This window comes from Myotis myotis, unplaced genomic scaffold (assembly GCF_014108235.1).
Source record: "Myotis myotis isolate mMyoMyo1 unplaced genomic scaffold, mMyoMyo1.p scaffold_m19_p_18, whole genome shotgun sequence".
In the NCBI taxonomy this organism is placed as follows: Eukaryota; Metazoa; Chordata; class Mammalia; order Chiroptera; family Vespertilionidae; genus Myotis; species Myotis myotis.
The window spans coordinates 37,854,244-37,877,325 of record NW_023416322.1 but is presented as its reverse complement, the minus strand read 5'-3'; the positions used below and the strand labels follow the sequence as shown (position 1 = coordinate 37,877,325).

General features: G+C 58.1%; 4 protein-coding genes across 5 annotated transcripts; all 4 read right to left on the bottom strand.

The window, feature by feature from the left end:
* Positions 1-208: 208 nt before the first annotated feature.
* On the bottom strand, positions 209-4,007 carry LOC118673259 (U4/U6 small nuclear ribonucleoprotein Prp3-like). Its single transcript, XM_036343852.1, is given in 3 exon segments — positions 209-2,390; positions 2,392-2,830; positions 2,833-4,007. Coding segments are annotated over 3 exon segments (1,965 nt in total). The 5' UTR covers positions 3,179-4,007; the 3' UTR covers positions 209-1,210.
* A 103-nt stretch (positions 4,008-4,110) lies between these two features.
* On the bottom strand, positions 4,111-6,238 carry PRPF31 (pre-mRNA processing factor 31). Its single transcript, XM_036343853.1, is given in 2 exon segments — positions 4,111-5,323; positions 5,326-6,238. Coding segments are annotated over 2 exon segments (1,521 nt in total). The 5' UTR covers positions 6,047-6,238; the 3' UTR covers positions 4,111-4,523.
* Positions 6,239-8,053: 1,815 nt separating this feature from the next.
* Positions 8,054-11,052, bottom strand: GSTM3 (glutathione S-transferase mu 3). Of its 2 annotated transcripts, none has more exons than XM_036343848.1 (8): positions 10,899-11,052; positions 10,439-10,514; positions 10,116-10,180; positions 9,342-9,423; positions 9,136-9,236; positions 8,722-8,817; positions 8,523-8,633; positions 8,054-8,258 (listed from the first exon to the last, which is right to left on the bottom strand). In XM_036343848.1, the coding sequence occupies exons 1-8, from the start codon at positions 10,944-10,946 to the stop codon at positions 8,160-8,162; spliced, it is 678 nt and encodes a 225-aa protein (XP_036199741.1). In that variant the 5' UTR covers positions 10,947-11,052; the 3' UTR covers positions 8,054-8,159. The 2 variants fall into 2 exon arrangements, with proteins under 2 accessions (XP_036199741.1, XP_036199740.1); XM_036343847.1 differs by having other exon boundaries at positions 10,439-10,538; positions 10,899-10,961.
* A 2,119-nt stretch (positions 11,053-13,171) lies between these two features.
* On the bottom strand, positions 13,172-22,715 carry EPS8L3 (EPS8 like 3). The gene is made up of 18 exons (XM_036344101.1): positions 22,660-22,715; positions 22,479-22,543; positions 20,907-21,065; positions 20,483-20,632; positions 20,282-20,337; positions 19,808-19,947; positions 19,617-19,732; positions 19,265-19,388; positions 19,119-19,180; positions 18,843-18,917; positions 18,353-18,501; positions 15,679-15,760; positions 15,418-15,452; positions 14,955-15,048; positions 14,663-14,788; positions 14,338-14,411; positions 13,726-13,858; positions 13,172-13,503 (listed from the first exon to the last, which is right to left on the bottom strand). The coding sequence occupies exons 1-18, from the start codon at positions 22,688-22,690 to the stop codon at positions 13,492-13,494; spliced, it is 1,683 nt and encodes a 560-aa protein (XP_036199994.1). The 5' UTR covers positions 22,691-22,715; the 3' UTR covers positions 13,172-13,491.
* Between the last annotated feature and the right edge of the window lie 367 nt (positions 22,716-23,082).

The following is a 23,082-nucleotide window of genomic DNA, read 5'->3' as shown; positions in this document are numbered from 1 at the left end:
ACTTTGGAAATGTTATTCTGCAGAAGATAACAGATCTATTCTCATGTCCTCAGACGTCTACCACAACACACACAGTCCTGTGGATGCATTTCCTTCCCTCCGCACCCTGGGGACTCGCCCTTCTCATGGCTTCCGCTTGGCCCGTTGTCCCCAAGTGGGGCCACACAGCTGCACCTGCTCACCTGAAATTCAATCACACACGCATTCATTTAATCTTTTTTTCTGGATTTATTTTTCCACAAGGAAATAAGATTTAATTCTACAAATTTACAAGCCAAGACAAAATAGAAACAAAATGTGGAAAACGAGGCCAGCAGTTCAACTCGAGGCCACATCACCGCAGCCCGGGCCCCAGCAGCCCGTCATCAGGGCAGGACCGGTTCTGACCCACAGGCTCCCACTGCTGCTGCTCTCGCAGCCTGCACTCCCACTCCCGCTCCTTTCCAGCTGCTCCAGGCGGTCCCTCTCTCTCCGGGGAATGCTCTCTCGCCATCTCCCACTTCTCCTACACCTGGCGAGCTCCGAGCTTCGTCCTGCTCCTCTCGGTGCCGCTTCCAGCACTCATGCTCTTTCTCCTTCCCCTTCACTCTGGCGTGCTGGCCCCTTCTGCTGAATGACTACGATGCCTACGTTTCTCTTTTCTCATCTTCCCTGTGATGAGCTTTCTCTTTCCCTGACATTTGCTGGGGTGGTTTGAAAGCCAAAGAATCATTGTCCTCTCGTCTGTCCTCCATGGAGTCCTCCCTCCTGTAGGGCGAGTTCCTGATGGTGATCTCCATGCGGTGGTCCCTCAGCTCCCCCTCCTCAAGGGAATCCCGCTTGGAGTCAAGGTCATCAGAATTTTTTTTAAAAGTGACTCTTTAATCATATGCACACACGGGGAGTAAAGGGCAGCCGCAGGCTGACAGGGGAAGAGAGCAATGTGTTCTCCCTTCATCCCAATGTCAGCGTGGTGCCGTTCTGAGATCACACGCAAGTGGGCTGGGCTGGGAAGTAGCATAAGGGTGGAGGCAAGGGCTGGCAGTAGTCTCAGTCAGTAGACCAGGGGTGGGCAAACTTTTTGACTCGAGGGCCACAATGGGTTCTTAAACCTGACCGGAGGGCCGGAACAAAAGCATGGATGGAGTGTTTGTGTGAACTAATATAAATTCAAAGTAAACATCATTACATAAAAGGGTACGGTCTTTTTTTTTTTTTAGTTTTATTCATTTCAAACGGGCCGGATCCGGCCCGAGGGCCGTAGTTTGCCCACGGCTGCAGTAGACTCCAACACAGATTCCCTTAGCGCAAGGTCCCAGTAGTGTTCAGCCCCGTGCTTTCTGAAATGCTCCCGAGCCATGTTCTCTGTAGGGCACTGTTTGAACTTCATGTCCCCAAAGCTCCCGTCTTTGGCTGTACCCTCCCGGACTAGTACACATTTGTTGGTTTTCTTCACAGCTTCCTCATCGGATTCCTCCTCATCCTCTCCCTTTGTGGTAGATGTCTGTTCATCCCACTTTATCCGGCGCAGCACAAGATGCTTAAATTTCTTCTGGGACTTGGGGCCCCCTTCCACTACCACCACATTGACATTCTTGTGCAGTAGCACCACCCCTGTCAGGTACAGTTGCCCAGCATTGGCCTCAATCTTGAACTTCTTGGCTGGGTTGCTCAAATTTCGAACTCTATATACAGATATGTGTACCCCCTGTGAAATGTCTTCTTTAAGCTTTTTCATTTTCTTGTCCTTTCTCTGTTCTGCTGTAAGTTTTCGGGCAGCGTTGGCCTCTTCATGCGCCGTCTGTCTTTTTGCCATCTGAGCTCTGACATGGGCTTCTACCTTCCTGGGGTCTTGAACAGCTTCTGTTCCTAATACTCGCATGAGATTAGAAATTCTCACTTTGGGTTCCGGAGGAGGCATCAGGCCCAGCCTGACTTCCTCTTGTAGCTCCTTCTGTGCTTCCCTCCTTGTTTGTCTTCGAAGTTTCTTCTGTTCCTTCTTGGTCAGATATACTCCCAGAGCAACTGGTGCGTCACTGTCGACTGGAGGGTCGAGCTGGGCTGGATGTTCAACAAGATTTGTGATTCCAAAATAATCATCTCTCTCGGGATTTTGCTCTGTAAGGTCAAAGCCATTGGGGATGATATAAGAATCCCACCACTCAGTTTCAGGAATATCTCCGTCCTTTAACTCCTTCTTAGGAGCAATGAGAGCCAGCCTAGTTGAAGTATGGATGCCTGTTTTTCGAGCTGCTTGTGAGATCTCTGCCTGCAGCTTTTCCAGTTGAGCCTTTGTCCGTAACCACTGGGCCATCTTCTCAAATTTGCCCTTGTCATTGAATTTAAAAGTGCGTCTCTGCCGCTGGGAAGGGGCAACTGAAACTCGGGGGTCAAAAAAGGTATTGGATTCCGTCTTCTGATGGCTTTTCTTTAAGCTGCTGCTTGAATTGTTCCCTCTTCACCGCATGATTATTGGCCTTCAGAGTAGGCATTCGGCGTGTCAGCTCAATCTCCTTGCCTGTTGCATTTACAGTGCGACCTTGCTCATCGAGAATCAGTGATGTAGGTTTAGTTTCATCTTTTAATTCAACCTTCGGGCGAGCAATGCCCATGGCATGAAGATTGGCCAGGCCCACCATATTGGCATTGCTAATGAGCCCTGGCTTCAGTGCCAGCTGGGCCTTGATGCGGGCTTGTAGTTCAGCCGCTTTCCTTGCCTTCTCCATGGCATCATTCATGAACATGGCGGCCTGGGAGGGCTGAATAGTGCTGCCAATTGGAAGTCGCTCTGGGTGGGAGGAAGAAGGAGTCTTTGGCTGAGCTGTAGGGGGGCTCACGCAACTCGGTTGTTCTTCCTCTCCTCGACTTGTCGAGTTGCTGCCTCCATCATCTGTTTGACGTGGAGCTTAGTCAGCATGCCAGGGCTCTGTGAAGCAGGCCCAGGGATCACTTCTGGCTCCTCGTCCACCTCCTCAACACGGGGTATCCGTGGCTTCTTTCCTCCTGAGGATTCCTTGGAGATCTCAGAGTCATCACCAAACACTTCCTTCAGCTCTCGTTTTCTGCTCCCGTCACTGCTAGACTTGGAATGTCTAGAGCTTCGGTCTTCCCCTACAGCCCCAAACAGTTTGTCCACGAATCGGAGAGTAGAATCATCAAGAAAAGGCTTCAGATGGTCAGCTGCTTTCTCCTTGTCCATGCCCTTCCCCACACAGTTCAGCGCTGCTGTGACCACCGTGGGCTCTGAGAAACCTAGTACCCTCTTCACCGTCTTCCCTCTCCATGGTGTTAGCTCCTCCAGCTCCCTCTTGGACAGCGCCGTTCTTCCGGAAAAGGAGGACAGCTCAGAGGGAGCTCTATCCCGCACCTCACCAACCTCAGCCCCTGAGACGGAGCCCACGGGTTACCGATCGGAATGTTTTAAGCGCTTTATCTCTGCCTTCTCCTCTTGCTCCTGCCGTCGTTTCTTTTCCTGGAGAATCTCATGGAAGGTCTTCACTTTCCAAGAGCCCTTTTCATCCCGCAGTGGAGTGAAGCCACCCTGCGCCGACACCACCGCCGTCGCTGGTCCGGAGCCTGAAGAGAAACTGCGCCCTGAGTGTGCCCGGAGCCTGGTTTTCTCCTGCGTCGGCGCAGGATGATGACGTATTCTCCAGGTTTTGTGTGTCACTTCCGGCTTTGGCGTTCTGATGACACAGACGGTGGGGCCAGTAGGGGGCGCCCCGCCCAGTTGTCCCTTGCGTCCTGTTCGAGTCTTGCCCCGGGCACTGGTCGCTGGCGCCCCCTGGCGGCTCTTCCCCTGCAGCGCGGACCAGAGCCCGCTGCTCCTTACACAGAGCAAGGCCGCCCAGCCAGGTGGTCAGTGGTTAGAGCGCAGTGCTCTGTCCAGGGGTTGGGCGTGTGGTGATTGCGCGTTGGATTCTGGGTCGGTTGGGGGTGTGCAGGAGGCAGCCAGTGGTTCAGTCCCACATCAATGTTTCTCTCCCTTCCTCTCTTCAAAAATCAATTTAAAAATAGGGTGGGGTGGGGGGGGGCAGCCCTAGCTAGTTTGACTCAGTGGATAGAGCATCGGCCTGTGGACTGAAAGGTCCTGGGTTCGATTCCAGTCAAGGGCACATACCCTGTTGGGGTCCAACCCCAGCAGGTCCAGGGGTTCCCAAAGGTGTGGACAGAGTCAGCGAAGAAGGAATGATACAAAGACAGCAGCTGATCAGCAGCCTAGCAAGTTTCTCTAGCGAGGTTCCAGCTAGGATCTCCAGCCAGGTTCTCTCTCTCTCTCTTTTTTTTTTTTTTTTGACAATGTGCTTTTAATCACACTTTCCCCAAAAGTATCTCCTTTCCCAGTTAAAATAACAAAAACGAGGTATGGTGGGGACCGCTCTGCCCCCAACTGGGGCGGCGATCTTGGTGCGGGGGCCTCCGCACCCCCCTGGACAGTCTGGGCACTGGGCACTGGCGGGCTCCCCCATCGGAGCCCCCAGCCCTGACCCCTTGGGAGCACATGGCCTCCACATCTGCCGTGGGCGGCCACCCAGGGTGCACCCTCATGTGGACATGATGCCGTTCTTCTCGCCCTTGACCTTGAGGAACTCGGCCATGCTGGAGAAGTAGTTCTGGTTGGCCTCGGCCACCTTCTTCTCAGCCGCTTGTGGGTTCACAATCTCCAGGCCCTGGAGCGGGGTGAAGGCCACACTGGAGGCGGTGCCTGAGGAGCGGTCGCCGATGGTGGACTTCCTGCCATACACCACACTCTGCTTCTGCGGGGTCCACGGCAGCGTCTTGGAGATCCTGGCTTTGGTGGCCTCGTTCACCTGCGTATGCCGCACGCGCCCACTGCCCGACTTGCCCAGCTGGCCCAGGCTGAAGCCCAGGTCCTCCTGGTAGGCGTCCTCCTCCATCTCTCCGAAGCTCATGCGGTTGGCCTGCTTCCGGAGCTCCGTCAGCCCCAGCCACCCCTTCATCTTGCGATACCTGCGGCCGCCTCGCTTCTTGCGCTGCCCATCGAGGGGTGCAGGCAGCGGCTTCACCTGCTTCACAGGGGGAGGCTCCTGCCACTTGTCGAACTTCCGCTCGATCTCGTCCTTGAGTTCGTAGCCTACCTTCCCCTCCGTGCTCTCGTGGAAGCTGTCCACGCGGGCTGCCAGCGTGCACTTGGCGGCCACGAGGCGGGCCGCTTTCCGCCGGAGATCCGGGGGCAGGGAGTGCACGATGTCGCTGTGGTAGATGTAGCCGGTGTGGGGCAGCACAGAGGTGGCCGAGAAGCCCGACAGCGTCTTGCGCTGGGCCCCCAGCAGCATGATGTTGTAGGCGGGCATCTTGGACAGGTTGGTCAGGCTGCCGGACACCCCATGATCTTGGAGGCCGTGGACGCCCCGATGATGATGATGATGATGATGATGATGATGGAGAGGTTGGATGCGATGAAGGACATGCGGGACTCCACGTACTCGTGGATGCCGTGCTTGGAGGCCTTCAGCTCCAGCGCCATGTCGCAGGCCTCCTCCAGCCGCTCCAGCTCCTCCTCTGACAGCTGCTGCCCCTGGGTGGTTGAGGCGGTCACGCTGACCACCATGATGGTGGCGTTGGTCAGGATCTGCTGCAGGTTCTCGTTGTTCTTGCACTTGTCCAGGCTGTTGCCCAGCTCCTTGACCGTGCGGATGTAATCCAGCGTGTTGGGGACCAGCGACCCCAGCTCGGGGAACCGCTTCGAGTACTTGTCCCAGATGAACTTATGGATGATGTTCAGCTCGTTCTCAATCTCCACGGTCAGGTTGTTGGCGTCCACGAGGACCTGGTATTCGGGCGCCACCTCCACTGGTCCCATCACTTCCGAAGCTTTGGCTTGCTTGCTGATGTACCCCTCAATCTTCAGCATGATCTCAGCAAACATCTTGCTATCCCACAGCTTGGCGATGCTCTCGACCGAATCCCAGGAAAGACCCAGCTGTGTCTCCTCCTGCACATCCTTGATCACCGGCTCCTCTTCCTCCTCCCCATAGCTTCCTCCTTCCTCCTCTTCCGCCGCCTCCTCCTCGAGGTCGGCCAGGAGCTTGTCTGCCACAGACATCCTGAGGCCTCCTCCTCGATCCGGGCTCCACAGCTCCTAGGAAATCAGCTTCGGACCGCTCGACACGAGCGGATGATGTCTCACCCTTGCCCAGGTTCTGTCTTTTTATTGTCTTGTTACATCTGTATTTATACCAGTTGATTTTAATCCTATCAATTTCTATTCCAAAGGTTAGGGTGTTTCTTATCTCCATTCCAGGGAGTTAAGAGTATGTAGCTTAAGTGTGATTGTTTGTAAAGTGATTAACTACCCTCCCGGCACTTAGTTAAGGGGTTTTATCCCCTCCCTAACTTCAGGGAAAAATCCCTACCTGGGGAAACAACCTTTCTCGGAGAGGTGACCTTGGTTAAAACACATAGCGCCAAGAAGGGGAGCAAACATATTAAGAACAGTATACCACATACGCCAGGTCCCTTGAAACATATGCTGTGCAGATGTTCCTTCCCTGCAGCGACTGTGTCATGCAGCAAGGGTGGAACGGCTTCCGGCAATACCCGGGTTGTAGGCTTGATCCCCAGTGTTTTTGACCTGCAGGAGGCTGCTGATCAATAGTTCTCTCGTCTCTCATTGTTCATATTTCTATTTCTCTCTCCCTCTTCCTTCCTCTCTAAAATCAATCTATATATATATATTGCCCTGGGGAGCCGGGGGAATGTTGGTCAGGATCAAACAAATCTCAGTGGCTTAATACACGGGTTTTACAAACTCGAGCTTCAGGTCCCAGGTGGTCAGCAGGGGCCCTGCTGTCAGGTGTGTGGGAGACCTAGACTGACGGAGGCCTCAGCCGGGCACCTGTGAGCTGAGTCATAGCTGTGGGAAGCTGCTGAGGCGGTGCTTTTGGATAACTTGTTTATAAGTTTACATAACACAGGTCTGTTCTAGGCGCTCTAGGCAGAGTGGCTTACTTCTCATGACAGCCGGTGAGGGAGGGTTCATTGGTCAGAGGAGGCACAAGGTCCAGGGGCCAGTTTGTCGTGGCAGAGCCAGGATGTCCAGCACCCTGCAGCCCCCGGGGAATTCAGAAAGGCTGGAACCGGGCCCCAGGTAGGGGCAGGTGGCACTGCCAAGAGAGGTAGCTGGACAGGAAGTGGAGCGATTTGAAGGACTTTGTAAACTGGAGGAGACTGCGTCCTTCCCCAGAGGCTTAAGAATCCCTTGATTGTACTTAAGTAGGAGAGTGACACAAGCACATTTGCAGATTGGAAAAGTCACTGGCTAACCCCCAATGCTCTCCTCCCCCACACCCCCCGAACCCCCAAACCCATTTGTCAGTGTGGCTCATTGCTCAACCTAGTCCTGCCGCTGAAGGATAAGGCCTGTACAATTTCTCCTTTGGGGCCAGGCTCCGGTGCTGAGCCCTAAGCTGGCTTGAGAGGCAGACCCATGTCCACACACGTCAGTGGCCCCCACTCCACCCTCCCGTCAATGACATATGCTGCAGCTTGTCTTTCTGAGTCACATAAGCGATTGCCTTCTGAACTGGAAATGCCTTAATCCAATTGCTCAACCTTCAACAATGAATACAAATGAGCATCTCTAGTGCTTTTTGGGGAACGGCTCCTAACACAAGTTTTTTTGTGTGTGTTTTTTAATCCTCACCCAAGGATATTTTTCCCATTGATTTTTTGGGGGAGAGTGGAAGAGAGAAACACAGAGAGAAACATCAATGTGAGAAAAACACATCGACTGGTTGCCTCCTGCATGTGCCCCAACCAGGGCCTGGGCCTGGGAGGAGCCTGCAACTGAGGCTGGTGCCTTTGGCCAGAATTGAACCTGGAATCCTTTGGTCCGCAGGCCAACGCTCTAGCCACTGAGCCAAACAGGCCAGGGCTCACCTTTCTTTCTAGTGCTCACCCTCAAGGCTTGGGCAAGACCCTCTATAGTAGCCACTGAACACACTGGGGGATGGGAGTGTCAGTGTTGCAGGGACTGAGCCACATCTTGGTAATAATTCTCCCACGTCCTCACTCTCCTCCGGCCTTTCCTCCCTAGAGAGAGCCAGTGGGACACCAGCAGCCTAAGGGCTATTTATTGAGCAGAGCAGAGAAGAAAGCACACAGGTCCCCCGGGGGGCAGGAGGAGGCAGAGGAAGCGGTGGGAGGCAGCCTTCTGCTCAGCATATTCTCTTGCAGCCCCACAGGGCCATCTTGTTGTTGACGGGCATCTTGAAGAAGCGGTCGGACTGCATGTAGGCCGCGATCTTCTCCAAAGCCTGCAGGGGAAGCACGCCAAGCCTCAGAGACCAGCACAGCCTGAAGGCCCGTTTCTAACCAGGGGCACTCACAGCTGCCTGACCCCACCCCCCTTTGGGGTACAGTAGCTGGACCCTTCCCAAGATGGAAAGGTCTGGAGGTGCCCAACCACGGATCCCTCGAGGCAAAAGCTGGTGTTGGGCAAGACCCACCACAATGGGGTCCCTGGGGTCCCGGGGAGCCTGTGTTTTCTGTAAGAGAAAGGTGTAGGGAGCCTCCATCACCTCAAAACGGCACATGAAAGCCTTCAGGTTTGGAAATTCATCCAGGCACTTGGGCTCAAACATACGGTTCTGATCCAAGACATCGTAGGTAAGGAAATCCACAAAGGTGAGCTAGAGACACAGTAAGATGGTGAGGTCGGGGGAGTTCATGAGCACCTGCAGCGACAGAGCGCGATCCTCTCCCTTCCCCTCCTCCTACCTTTTCCCCTGCAAACCACGAGAATTTCCCCAGGAACAAGGAGAACTGTTTCAGTTGTCCAGGGAGCTGTTCCAAGTACTGGGGCTTCAGCTTTTCCTGGGGTGGGGGGCGGGGGGGGGGAGGAGAGAGAAAGAGAATAGTTGTCATCGTGTTCACAGCTAACTGGGGCTCAGGGCCCCTTCCCCAGGCACCTTCCTCTCCAGGGCCTCAGGTTGGGATGGCAGGATGCACAGGAGGGGTTTGGAACGGAAGAGGGCCAACACCACAGTTTATGACAAACAAACCCCCACCAAGTCAGAGTTCTGCTTCCTATTCCGACAGCTTGGGTTGGTGGGAAGGTGGCAGGAGAATGGAGACTTGACCTTGGGTTCCTAAGGCTCCTTTCCCTCATGCCTGCCTGCCCGGGAAACTCACATGGTCCGCGTTGTAGCAGATTCGAACCAGTTGCATGCGGAAGTCCATGATCTGGTTCTCCATGATGTCCACGCGGATCTTTTCTTCTTCAGTATCCCCACCTGTAGGCCAGGTGACAAGCAATCACCCTGGACATATCCCCCCCCCCCCCCCCCCCCCCCGGAGAGCGGCCAGCCTTGTCCCCGCCCCCAGCCCTACCCACTCACACATGTTGTGCTTGCGTGCGATGTAGCGCAAGATGGCGTTGCTCTGGGTGAGCTTGTTCTTGCCGTCCATGAGGTAGGGCAGCTGGAAGGAAAAGGTGAAGTGAACAAGCTGCCTGTCTCCGGGGGCAGGTGAGAATTGCAGGGACATGAACAGCAGGGAGAAGATGCCCTGTCAGCAGGAAGAAGCTCATAAGTAGAAGGTGGAGATTGGGCCCCCACCTGAATGTAGGCGTGTGCGTGTGTGCGTGTGCGTGTGTGTGTGTGTACGCCATGGACCCTTCTTGCAGAAGTTTTTTAAAGGCATAAAGCAAATTACACATATTTACACAATTTATAAAAACGAAGAAAACAAAATTGTAACAGTAATATGTGCCTATTAGTGAATTAAATAACAAGCAGGGGTAGTAATTACCACAATGTCCAGGTATGATGGATGTACATGTTTATTTACAATACCTACCACATATCCAATAGAATATGAAAATACCCGATTTCTACTAGTGACAGAGCCACAAACATGGCCCATAACCAGCGTCACTTACTGCTCATATGCACAGTAGAAGCAACTGGTGGCTTTAGTCAGTGCTTTGTGGAAGTGAGAAGAACTCTTCTCTCCAAGTTCTTGAGCCCCTGAAGGCTGTTTATTCTATCCAGGCGAAGAGCCCCCGTTGTAGATGCTTGCCCCCCCCCCCCCCCCGGCCCCCTGCCAGAGAGGGAAGAAATGAGGGTCCAGGTGACGCCTTCCCTCTGGGCCCCTTCTCCTAAACCACCTACGTTGGGAAAGTCCAGGTCCAGCTTGAATTTCACGTCCAGCCATTGGCTTTTATCAAAGTCAGGAGCTGCAAGAGAGAACGAAGTGGGACCGACCTCCCTACCTTCCCGCCCTGACGGCGGGAAGCGCTGGGGAAAGAGCCAGTCCCAGGAGCGCATCCCCACCCCCTGCCTGACCCCTTCACCGCTGGGGCCGCGCAGGTGGAGGGTGAGGACGGGGTTGGGCGGAGGGAGAGCCCAGCTGCAGGTCAGCGCTTCCAGGTGACGGGGCACCCCTCGCCCTGGGCTGGGAGCGATGCCGCCCCCGGGGCTCGGACGCGCCTTACCTCCCCCGCAGGTGTACCGTTTCTCCTCGTAGCGGGTGCCGGTGAACTCCAGGAGCAGGCGGATGGCGTGCGCCAGCTGGGGGGACAGCCGGGTGGGCGCCTGCGCAGCCCCCTCCCCACCCCCATCCCACCCGCCAACGTCCCCGCCCGGGCTGCCGAGCCCCGCGTCCCGCCCGGTAGTCGTTAAGCCGCCGACCCCCCTCTTCCCCCCGCTCCCGCCCCGCCCTGCCATCGGCCCGGCGGCTGGCCGTCCTCCGCCTCTCTCCGCCGGCCCGGGTCCCAGGGGCGGGGCCGGGGCCGCCTCGGCGGCGGGGACTCGACCGGGACTCCGCGGGGCTGGGGTCGCGGGGCGCGGCTGGGCTCCGAGGACAGCGCTTCCGTGGGGCCGTTGGCCGGAGCCCCCGGCGCCTCTTTGTCCGTCTCCCCGCCCCAGCGGCTGGGCCGTGGGGAGCACACTCACCCCGCGGATATCCCAGTACCCGAGGACCATGGACTTAGAGCACGACATGGTGATGTCCTTTCCGTGCCTTTCGGAGGGAGGCGAGCGCGGAGCGGGCGGCACTTTATACCCGAGATGGTGGGCGGGGCCAACGCGAGCGCCTGACTCCGCCCCCCGCCGGGTTCCCTCCTAACGTGTCCCCTGGGCCACGCGCGGGCTCGGCTTCTGCAGTCCCGAGGCCCCGGGAGGGGTGCAGCGCGCGTGCTGGGGTGCTGCGGGGCTGAGGGCCTGGGAACCTGGGGTCGGGACTCTGCACTCCCCAAGGGTGGGAGTTGCACTCCGTTAATGGTGCCCACAGGTGGGAAGAGCGCCCACAGCCCAGCAGTGAGGGTAACCCCAGGAGAGTGAGATACTTAGTTGGGGGGCAAGGGGGAAGGTGGGCAAGGCTGTGGCTCTGATCACCCGGGAACCCCACCCTTGTGTGTGCATGTTGGTGGGTGGGCGGGAGGCCAGAGCTACTCCAAGGTTCCTGGCCCCAGGGTCTACCCAGCCCCGACCACTTAGGACCCCAAATCCTTTCCCACCTCGCCCGCCCGGATGTGGGAAATCCTATTTCTCCATTAGTCTGGCTGAAGCAAGGTTGGGACTTTTTAAAAGGACATTTCACTGAAAAGAAGAGAGAAAAAAAGTGCAACACACAGGACAGATACATTCCTAATGGCTGAATCTCTCCTCCCAAGATAACAAACAGCCAGTCGCAAATTCGCCTGAGGTATAGGCCTAACATTCAGACACTTCCTATGAAATGCCAGGCAGTTATCCAGGTACTTCATATATGTTAAGCTTCACAACTTCGAGAAGTAGATTTTATGCCCATTTTACAGAGGGAGATAAAGGAGGCCTGGAGGGGTTGGGTGAGTTGCCATTCTAAGCTCTCAAATTCTCAGAGTTTGAGGTCTGTCTAACAGCACAGCTCATGTTAGTTCCACTGAACTGGACATCCAGGCAGCCCCTCACCTTGTCTCAATCTTTGTTGGGAAATCTGGGGGGCACGGTGCTAAAGCCCTTTTTTCCTGGTTCTGGAGTGTGTCCCTTTTCCTAGGACCCCTGCAGGTCCACCAGCCCAGAGGACAGTGGCTTAATATCTCCTCCCCATCCCAAGACATTAACCTTCTGATTAACTTTTGCCCTTGAGTGTCAGACCCCGAGGGTCTCGCCTGTTTTCGCTTGAGGGAAAAGAGATGATATTCTGAGGCTGGAAACTCGAGGGAGTGACGTAGGCGGTCTGTATCTCCGGTGATCTGGGGCCTCAGCCATGTTAAGGTCCTGGACGAATCCAGCTAAGAAATACTTACAGAAACCTCTAAGAACCCCAGGGTGCCTCTAGCTGGTTTGGCTTAGTGGTTGGAGTGTCGGCCTGAGACCTGAAGGGTCCCGAGTTCGATTTTGGTCAAGGGCAACGTACCTTGGCTGCAGGCTCAATTCCCGGCCCCAGTTGGGGCATGTGCAGGAGGCAACCAATTGATGTGTCTCTCTCACATTGACTTTCTGTCTTTCCCCCTTCCTTCCACTCAATCTCAATAGAAATCAATGGGAACAATATCCTTGGGTGAGGAGTAACAAAAAAAAAAGAAAAGAAAAGAAAAGGAAAAGAACTCCAGGGGCCCTTGATCCACAGCACATCAGACCTTATGTGTAGACTGAATCCGTAGAAGTGCCTGTGCTGTGTACCTTAAATCCTAGAAGCCACATTAGTGCTGAAACTCTTCACTAATCTTTGAGAAAATAGGGCCCAGAGAGTGAGGTGCCTTGCCAGCCAGTTGGTGGACTTTGAATGTCCAGTCCACCGTTCCCTACATTCTGCCTCTAGAGACAAGCTGGGGAGGCAGCTCAAGGTCGGCTCACCCACCAGGAGGGGACAGAAATGGTATCCAAGGAGGCAGCTGCCAAGCAGACCAGCAGCCAGTACGGCTGATCAAAGCCTCCCGCTGTCCGCAGCCCGGACTCTGGTCCTGGGGAGTGCCCTGCCCTCGGCGTGGCGGGCGCCTTGGGATACACCGGAACAATGTGCGCAGAAGGGCAACAATGGTGAGCATCGTTGGGAGTTTGTTCAGAAAGAGGGCCATCATCTCAAAGGCTGGCTCTGCGTTCCAGGTGGCGGGGACTCCCACTCCCACTCAGTCTGGTCCAGTGATGGGTGCAGGGCTGCTGCTGGGTCCCGCCCAGTGTCCCAGCTCCTCCTGCCTCCCTTCCCGTGCCCATCCCCCCCATCAGGCCCAGAAGAAGCTGCAAGGGGGGGGGCACATGCCAGGCTTGGCGATGCTTTTATTGGGGAGGAGAGGACTCAGCGGCATCTTGACAAAGCTTGGCACGCGTGCTCCGGGTCTAGGACAGACACAATAAATAGATGGTCGCCAGAGAGGGCTCCCCACGCAGCGAGAGGGCACCATCCGCCCAACCTCTGGGCTTGCTCGTCCTCTTTGCTGTGTGAGCTGGGTGTGGGGTTCGCTGCAATCTGGGGGCCTGCAAGAGGACTGCTCGGGGCTCTAAAGAGAATCGGATCCTCTGTCTGGCTGTGAGAAGGCCTTGATCTTGGAGACGTCCGAGTTGGTGCCTAAGGGCTTATCTGAGGAAAGAAGGATGGAGATGAGGGAAGGGACCCCCGGAGGTCCTGTGGACACTGCTTGGGCCGCCAGGCCTGCCCGAGCCCGTGTTGTCAAGGCCCCGGGGGAAGAGCCCGTGCCCAGGACCCGCCACGCTCAGTTCCTCCCTAGGGCGGGCCTGCTGGCTCTCACTGTCACCCAGGGAGCACCCCACATTTCCACTGGGGTTCCCAGGGTGTTCTCACCCCCAGCATCCTTCTGCTGGCTTCCAGCCGGGCCATGACCCGGGGGGCATCCTGTGGACACACCATCTGGAGCTCCCCCGGGCTCAGGTACAGCAGCTGCGACCCCGTCAGGGCCCCGAGGGTCTTCACGGTGCTGGGGACAGACAGAGGCCGTCAGTGTGGGCAGGGGACTTGGGCCGAGTCTGGCAGAGAGGGGCCGTTTGGGATCCGAGGCTGGGGTTGCGGGAAAATTCATGGAACAGGGCATGTGGAGGTGAAGGAGTAACCTATGCATTTTGGCTTAAACCAATTTCAGACTCCTGGTCTGGAGGGAGGTGTGCAGGGAAGAAAATCTTGTCCGGGTAGGTGGGGAAGCGGGGGGTAGCAGCTGAGGTTCCTCCTGTGTTCCCCCAATCCTACTGCCTTCCCCATGGCAAGGGCTCCCCACTTAGGCATGAACACAGCCCCTCTTCTGCTGTGACCGGGCAACATGTGTGGGACTGTCATGTACCATGTAAATACCGTGTAGGTAGCGGGTAGACAGGAGGCAGGTCCTGGGGTTCTGGGTCTCCTTGGTTACTGTCTGAACCCTCCACCAAGGCCCCCCACGCACCCCCAGGGCGAGGCGCTCACCCAGGGGTGAAGTTCTCTGCCTGCAGCCAGGCTCTGACCTCCTCGGGCCTGGAGCTCAGTCGCAGCATCGGGGCCTAGAATTGGGGGCACTGGGAGTCAGAGACCAACTCCTCCCAGAGCCCCCCAGGGCCCCCATCGCCTGGGCCCTGCTCTGGGATACTGGCAGGTAGGGCCCAGGCTTAGCCTCGGCTCTGGCTCCTCATAAGCTCGGCCACGTGAGCACGCGATGACATGAAATCAACCAGGACGACCTTCTCCACGGTCCCGAGGCCCCCGCCCCACCCGCTCTGGCCCCAGAGCTGAGGCTGGTTGGGCCCTGGAGTACCCGAAGGGCCGGGCTCTGGCTCCCGGGCGGCCCCGACTGCAGGGGCTCCAGGATGTTGCTGGGAACGTAGCCGCTGTCTCCCATCTGGTCCTTCACCAGCCACCACCGCTTGCTGTGGTCCAGAACCTGCCGGGAGTCACCCTCAGTCACATGGCTTTCCCTCCCCGACAAGGCTTTCTCCTCCCTGGCCCTCCCCAGGTTCCCGCTCTCTCTAGGCCACCCACCCCAGGAGCCCCACCCGCACCCCCACCCCAGGCTGCCTGCAGCGCCCGCCCGCCCAGCCCGGCCTCACCTCCACCACCTCTCCCGGGGCCACTGTCAGTTCCTTTGGGTTCCTAGCTTCAAACTCGAATAAGACTTGCATTCTCAGGGCTGGCTGCACTGGCCTTGGGGTGAAGGGCACAATGTTAGGGGCCCCGCACGGAGGGCCATGGTGTGTGTCTCCACTTGAGCCAGGTAGGGGGTGCTCCCTGACCTGATACCCCCGCTCCCCACCAAGGGTGCTGGAGCCAGGACCGGGGAAATGGAGCCCAGCTGTCTCCCACCCGAGCCGGGAGGCCACTGTTGGGCTTCCACAGGGTTGAATGACAGGGCAGTGTTAGTGGGGCCTGGGGGGCGTTGTCTGCAGGTAGCAGGGTCTGGGATGTGGCTGATCTCTGAGGACTCAGTTGGGGACTTCTCTCCTATAGGTCTACAGGGTCAGCCCCTTCTCACCCTCCCTTAACCGTACGGCCCTGCCTAAGCCCCGGGCTCACCGGAGGGAAGCAGAGTCCTGGTATCCTGAGGGTGCCTGTGGGGGCAGGACAGAGCGGGCGAGGGCAAAGTGAGGGAGGGCAGCATGGAGGCAGGGAGCTGGCCACAGAGCTGCCCACCCAGCCGCCTCATGGCCCCTCCCCTGCCTGCCTGGCACCTACATGTGGGTTCTCGGTCGCCATGTGACCATGGCGTGGACTGAGAAGGCAGAAACTAGCCGGAGGCAGGGCTTTGAGTAGGGCTCCGTGCTAAGCTCCCCTTACCTGGTTGGAAGGTTCTGGAGGCTGCCAGCCATCATAGAACGTAGGTTGGTAGGGTGGGACCTCATGGCCTGTCCAGTTGTCCCTGGGGAGAGAACCAAGCTGAGTCCACTCCGCTCCAGGCCGTGGGACGGAGGAGGAGACAGAATCAAGCCTCGGGGCCTCCTAGGGCAGGGGTGGGGAACCTTCTTGCTGCCCAGGGCCATTTGGGCATTTGCAACATCATTTGAGAGCCACACACAATTATCAACTTAAAAACCAGCCTGCGGTATCTGGCCCAACATTTAATTAACTCGCCCCTCATGCCTCAGCAGGGCCAGACGAAACGATTTCGTGCGCTTTAGATGGCCCGAGGGCTGGACGTTCCTGCCCGAGGGCCAGACGTTCCCCGCCCCTGACCATGCCCACGCACACAGCCCAAAGGCCCCAGAACATCCGCGAAGGGGCAAGCGCTGGGCGCGAGCAGATCCCACAGGGCAGGGATCTGTGGCCAGCTTCGCCTCTGCCCACGGAGTTCAGAATATCAGCTCCAGGAGAACACACAGGGCACTCAATCACACCGACTGGGGGTCAGACCTAAGGTGGGGGCAGGGCAGTGTGGATTTTTCCTCCTGCACTGTCACTGCACTTGGCCGCCTGGGTTACCGCTTCTCACATGTGCTGCACGTGACTCCCACCTGTCCCCGGAGCTGCTGTCCCCAGGACAGTGGAGGGTATATAGGCGTCAGCTAAGAATATGTGTTCAATGGGAACAAATAAATTGTTTATTTTCTGAATCTTTTTAAGCGGTCCCTTCCCTTCTCTTTGCCTTAAAAACATGCTCAGGCCTTCCCTTGACTGTGTTACTACTGCTTTTAATCTGTTATTCTAGTCCCTTCTCTGTACCAACTCTTTTGAGAATGTGTCTATCTGCCCTTCCTACATTTCATTATTCCTTGCAACCCGATTCTTACCTCCACCATTACCCTATTGCTACCAGCTTTTCTAAAGTCCCCGTAATCTCCTGATTGCCAAGTCCACTGGCTTCGTATGGCCCATGTCCTTCCAAACCACAGCATTTAGCATTGTTTACAGCTTGGGGTCAATTTGCGTAAAATCAAGCCACCTAAATAGAACTTGCCTGAAATCCAACCCTTTTGAGGGTTTTTACACCCTCTTTAGACAATTTTCTGTATTTTCTGTCTTCCAACTCACTCATTCACTAACTTCTTGTTATTGTAAGAAATCAGAAAACATTCCAGGGCATATCTGACCTAGTTTTGTATTTAAAATGATACACAGAGCCAGAAAGTAGGAGGAGCTCACGGGGGCTGGGGAGAGGGAGGCATCGGCACAGAGTGTGTTGCTTGCTGAATGGGTACAGAGTTCCTGTTTGGGGCCCGGAAAAAGCTCTAGAAACGGATAGTGGTGATGGTTGCCCAACATTGTTAAGTATTTAGTGCCACTGAATTATACTCTTAAAAACATTAAAATGGTAAATTGCATCTTATGTACATTCTGTCACAGCTAAATAGATAGACTACATTGAACTATACTCGATGTCGTGGGGTGGGTTGGACAACCACCCCCTAATGGGGCTGAGTTGAAAAGAACTCACTAGGCAAGATGCCGGAGCAAGTGGCTTGCTTCCTGGGTGGTTTCTCTTTCTAAAACCCTCTTCTCTCTTGGTTTTTATGCCTCTGCTTTTTTTGTTTCTTCTTTCAACTCTCGGGAATATCTCTGCCTCCTTAATCCTCTTTCCTTTCTCCACTTACATATAGAAGTTCCCCTTCTCTCTCTGGGACAGAGCGACCTTGCTCACTAAGGTGAGTTCCGGGGCTGCCTGTGGAGGGCTCGCCTCTCGGTGGCGCTGTCATTTCTGTGCTGACTGTTCTCACACCCTCATAGCCAGGTGGGACCTCTCACCTGAGGGCCAGGGGCACCCCCTGTCTCTGCGGGATGTTCACTGATACCCCAGCCCAGCACATCCAAGCTGGGTTTACCCTCCACTCCCCACGGCTCTCATCGGTTTGGCCTTGTTGTCCAACTGCCCATCTCAGGGTTACACGGATGTGGCACCTCATGTTTGATCTTAACTCCTCGGCCAGTTGGTTGCCAAGGCTTACAGATGTTACACTTGCAGCAACTCCTATGTCAGTAATTCTTAAGTTCTGGGCCCGATTGAGACACGTTTTCACTTTGTTCTTGACAAAAGTGAGAAAGTGTTTTGGTAGAAGGTTGCCAACTCTACATTCTTGGGAGAATTGTTCTTTTTTCCTGAGATAACGCCTTTCCTTCTGAGGTGGGTGATGGCAGGTGATGGTTTAAAAAGAAGTGTTTTTCGCCCTGGCGGTGTGGCTCAGTGGTTGAGCGTTGACCCATGAACCCGGAGGTCACAGCTCAATTCCTGGTCAGGGCACATGCCCGGGGTTGCGGGCTCGATCCCCAGTAGGGGGCGTGTAGGAGGCAGCCGATCCATGATTCTCTCTCATCACTGATGGCTTCTATCCCTCTCTCCCTCTCCCTTCCTCTCTGAAATATATATAAATAAATAGTTCGCACTTGGTGTGACATAGATTTGGGAGCTCCATGCGGAGCCACCGCTTTGTTCTGAGATGATTCTGGTCTGTGACAGTGTAGAGCTCGCCACACCCCATGCCCTGCCCTATGCCCCACGCCCAGCCTCATCTTCCCTCACCGGCTGGTGGTCCAGGCCGGGCCCAGGCTCTTCCAGAGGTTACTGTCAGGCGGGCTTAGGTAGAGCTTGAGCATGTCGACGGCTTCGGAGGTGAGGAGGGGTGAGATCACTTGGCCTGCGAGGTCACGCTCAGGGCACTGCGTCAGGACCTAGAGGGAGGAGGGCGACGTCAGGAAGCCAGGCTCCCGCAGGCCCAGCTGGAGTGGGCAGGGCCGGAGTCTCGTGCAGCCTCTGCGGTGCCCAAGGCCTCAGGCCTGCTGCTCCTTCCAGCCCTCAGAGCTCCCGCTGTCCTTGGCTCCACCCCCAGCCCCGCTGGTCTGCCCAGGGCGCTGTACACAGTGGGATGGTGTGTTGGGGTCAAGGAAAATGTGTGGGGGTGAGTGAGGGGAAGATCCCACAGCCTCCCTCTACCCTCTGCCCGCCACCCTGGCCTCTGCTTGGTCTACGCTTAGCTTGTACCTCTTCGCCACCCTGACCTCCCCCAACTCACCAAGTGCAGAGTCCGGAAGAGCTTGTGCAGCAGCTCAGGGGCACTGGTATTCTGCAGATGGATGGCCAGCCTCCCCTGGGGACACAGGGTACCATCACCACCCTCCATCCACCCCACCTGCGCCGGGACCACAGGGCCCATCCGTGTCCCCCAAGGTTCTGAGAGGGGGGAGGGGAGGTTCCAGGGGAGAAGCCTGGGATGCCTGTGAGGCCCCAGAACGGGGGTGCTGGGGGCAGTGGTGTGAGGGAGGGCTGGGAACTTGTGGGAGCCACATACCAGGAGGTTGAAGCTGTACTTGAACTTCTGGAAGCAATCGACGTACTGCGCCGGTGTCCTCCCTGTGGGGGAGGGGGTGGGGAGAAGGCGGTGGGTCACAGGGTATCCCGGGGCACCACCCCTCTCCCCTGGCCCTCAGCACTCACCCCCCGGGCCCGTGTTCTTTTTCTTCCCCTGTTTCTTCGTCTTCTTCGCACCGGCGTTGACCTGGGTCTTCATCAGAGGTTGCACGAACACCTCGATGTCCCTCAGGATGTGGTTCAGCACCTCCTGGACACAAAGAGCTTGGGCTTTAGGCGGGCAATCAGGCCCCCCTGGGACCCCCAACCTGCCCCAGCCCCAGCCCCTGCCTCTGCCCCAGCGCCCCCCGCACCCTCCCATCCCTTCTCGGCCCCAGGCCTGCCTTGGCCACCCTGGGACCTGGTTTCTGGGGGGAAGGGTTGGTGTCCCCCTTCGCCAGGCTCAGGAGCTCGGCAGGCCCAGACCATCTGCGGTTACCTCGTCCCTCACTGTGTCCTCAGGGGTCGGGGGGCGCCTTGGAGGAGGCAGAGCGAAGGTGCTTGGTTCTCGGGCACTGGAGTGTCGTGACAGGGGCCGTGGGGATGGTGGCACGCCTGCAATGTAAGAGGGCATGGCCTCTGATCTTTAATCTAAACCTCTCCTCCCCCGTCCCCGCACCCCACACTTACTGTGCTCTGGGGCCATCCAGGGGGGCTGTTCTGGAGGGGGCCCCCACTCCAGGGGGGCTGCCTGCTCCTTAGGGAGTGGCCTTTCCAGAGGGGCCCCCCTCCATCTGTCCTGGCCGGGGTGAGGGACTCCAAATCGGGGTCTGCCGAGCACACGGTGGGGACACAGGCTTGACAGTGTTTTGGAGACAGAGGCCCTGCCCACACTTCTCTCCAGGCCTCCCCCTGGAACCTTCCCTGCTTCCCCTCCAACTCCCTGCCTCATGTGCCCACCTCTGAGCTCTCTCAGGTCCCTGGTCAGGCTCTAGGGACAGTCTCCAGTGTCCCCTGGGCCAGGCCCCAGCCCTTCCAGCTTTGGCCCCAGCTTGGCCCCTCCCAGCTCCAGGCCCCGGTTCCTTGGGCTGCAAGCTCCTGGGCTCTCACCTGGGCTGGAGGGAGCTCTGCGCTCCTGCAGGGGGCGGGGCAGAGGCTGCCTACCTGGGCTCCAGCTCCTCCTTCAGGGCCTTCTGCAGGCTGGTCCTCAGCCGCTCTGCCTGGAGGAGTAGCAGGTGGGCAGGGGTGTGCGTGTGTGTGTGTGTGTGTGTGTGTGTGTGTGTGTGTGTGTGTGTGTGTTTGGGGAGAGTGATGGTTGTTGGGCCCCACACCCACTCTCTTCTCGACCCCACCCCGGCCACTCACCCCCATTTCCGGGCACTGGAAGAGCAGAGTGCTGCCGCCCGGTGGGCCCGCCCCCTGCACGGTGATGGACAGGACGGAGCTGTAGGAGCAGGAGTTGAGCACCACGTCCATGGCCTGGATGCTGTCCAGGCGGTAGGAGTCCAGCTCCTCCTGGGCCAGGTGGAAAGGTGGCTGTGAGGTCACCGAGAGCCTGGGTGGCTCGTGGGGGCTCCTGACCGGGGTCACCCCAGCCCGGCAGTGGCCTGGGGCTGCAGTGTCCACTCCCCCATCCCCTGGCCTCTGTGCCCGGTCTCTTCCTAGGCCTGGGCACTGCCCACGGAAGGGCGGCTGCTGTCTGGGGCAGGGAGGGTGGAGCTGACGCCCGGGGCTGGTTCTCCCACAGCTGGGCTAGCGATGACCCGCTGCAGGTGCGCGGAGGGCTGACCTTGGTCTCGATGTCCAGCAGCTGGAGCCAGCCGTCTCTGACCTGCAGCAGCAGGTTCTGGCTCCACACCCGGCCCTGAGCGTCCAGCTGCTGCAGCCGCTGCACGGCGTCCTTGGGCTCCCGGACGCCCTGCGTGCCCAGCTTACACGTCATCAGGTGCTGAGGGGTGAGGAGGCCAGGGCTGGAGCAGGTTTGGAGAGGGGGGCAAAGGGGGTGGGGGAAGGGCCGCCGAGGAGGAAGCAGGGCCTCCCCATAGAGCAGCCTTCCAGGGCCAGTGAGACTGAGGGCTGTGCGAGGGGGTTTAGGCCTCCGGAGGGAGGACGTGGCCTTGGGCAGGTCCAGGGGGCTAAGGGGGCCGGATGCTGGTCAGTGTGGGCTTCCACCACCCAACAGATAAAGCGCGGACTCCTCTGGGGGGATGCGGGGCCCTCACATTCCGTCCCTGGCTTCCTTTGCTGCTTTGGGAACCCGCTACCCCAGCCTGGGCCTTCTCTCTGACCTGCACTCCTGCCTCCTTGCCTTCGCTCATGCTGGTCCCCACCCCCTTCCCACTGCTCATCCCGCGCCTCCCAGCGTCTTGGGAGGAAACCCAGGCCCCCCTCCTCCCGATTCCTGCCCCGTGGGGTGCGCAGTGATCTTATCTCGGTGCAGGCCCATCCCCGCTGGTCTGATCATCCCCGGTTTCTGGTTTCCGTTGTTACTCTCCCTCCTGGCGGAGACCCCTCCGCCTCCCGTCCAGGCAGCCTTCACAGGTCACAGTCCTGCCCTGGGTCCCTTCCAGGGGGAGTGTCATCTCCCTCCTCCCTGGTCCCACTGCCCTGATTTCTGCCCAGGCCCCAGCGCCTCTCCTGGGGGAGCCGCCTGCACGCCCACGGCCTGGCGTCGTGAGCAAACGCCCTGGCATCCTGGGCAAACGCCCTGGCATCCTGGGCATGCCTCCTCTTGCTCTCACCCGCTGGGCCCAAGGGAAGCCAGTTCCCAGCCCCTGCCCCGCCATGAAGCCTAGGACCCTGGTCCCAGCCTCTGCTGCCCTGTGGAGCCTCCAGACCATTGCCCATGTCCCTCCCCCCTCCTTCCCGGGACAGCCCTGCTCTGCTGCTGCCCCGGTCGCTCTCCCCACCACGCCCTCCAGCCTGAGCTGTGTTGGTAACCGGATGCCACAGGGGCAGAGCCTCCAAGCAGCTCCGCCCAGGCCCAGGTACTGCCCTTGTGGGACCGCTGACCTCACACATTCCTCCTGGCACCTGTGCCTGATGCAGGGCAAAGAGCAGTTCCCTGGGGCCAGGTGTGGCAGGGGGTGGGGCTGGAGACAGGTGGGGGTGGGAGTGGCTGCACGTGTCTCCACTGCTGCCCTGGCGTCCTCCAACCTCCAGCCCGGCCTCCCTCCCGCCCAGCTGCCCGGGGCCTCCCCGATGCCCAGCGAGGCTGCCGGGCCCGAGCCCACCTGACCTGGCTGGGCCAGGCTGCTGGCTTCGTGGCAGGACTTGTCTGGGTGTCTGATTTGAGGCAGGGCCTTGGGCACCAGGAAAATGGTGTGGAATCAGGAAACTGCCTGGGCCCCGGGTTACTCACCTCCACCCGGTGCTGCAGGCAGGTGGGTTCTGAGGCCAGGCTGTGCAAGTACTCTTTCCGGTGCACTGCGGGGGACAGTGGGGCGGGGGGAGGCGGGAGCGGAAGGCCCAGGTGAGACCGAGGCAGTGCAGGGGGGGCAGCATGCGGAGGGCCAGGGAGAGGGGATGGAGGGAGAACTTACTGTAGATGGCTTTGCTGCTGGGCCGGGACATGGTGACGCTGCTGAGCGAGCTCCTAGGACCTAAACTGAACCAAAGGGACAGCCGTCAGCTGCGGAGAGAAACCCCAGGGCGGAGGGGGCAGGTCTCGGATCCTGTGCCTGGTCCCTGACCCGCCTGAGGCCTGGACCAGGCTCCCACTCGGGGCCTCTGAGACCCAAAGCCCTGGCCCCAGGGGCCTCTCTGAGGCATCACCAGCCATGCCTCCTCCACCGAGGAGCCCTCCATGGGAGCAGGGCCTGGGGGCCCTTAGGCAGGCTCCCGGCCTCCTGTTATTTGGTCAATAAAGCCATTTCGATGGGTCCTGGAAAGCTGGTGGCCGGGGACCTCGGCCCAGATCCCGTCCTGGACCCGAGTGTGAAAGAGGCCGAGACTGGGCTGCCCCC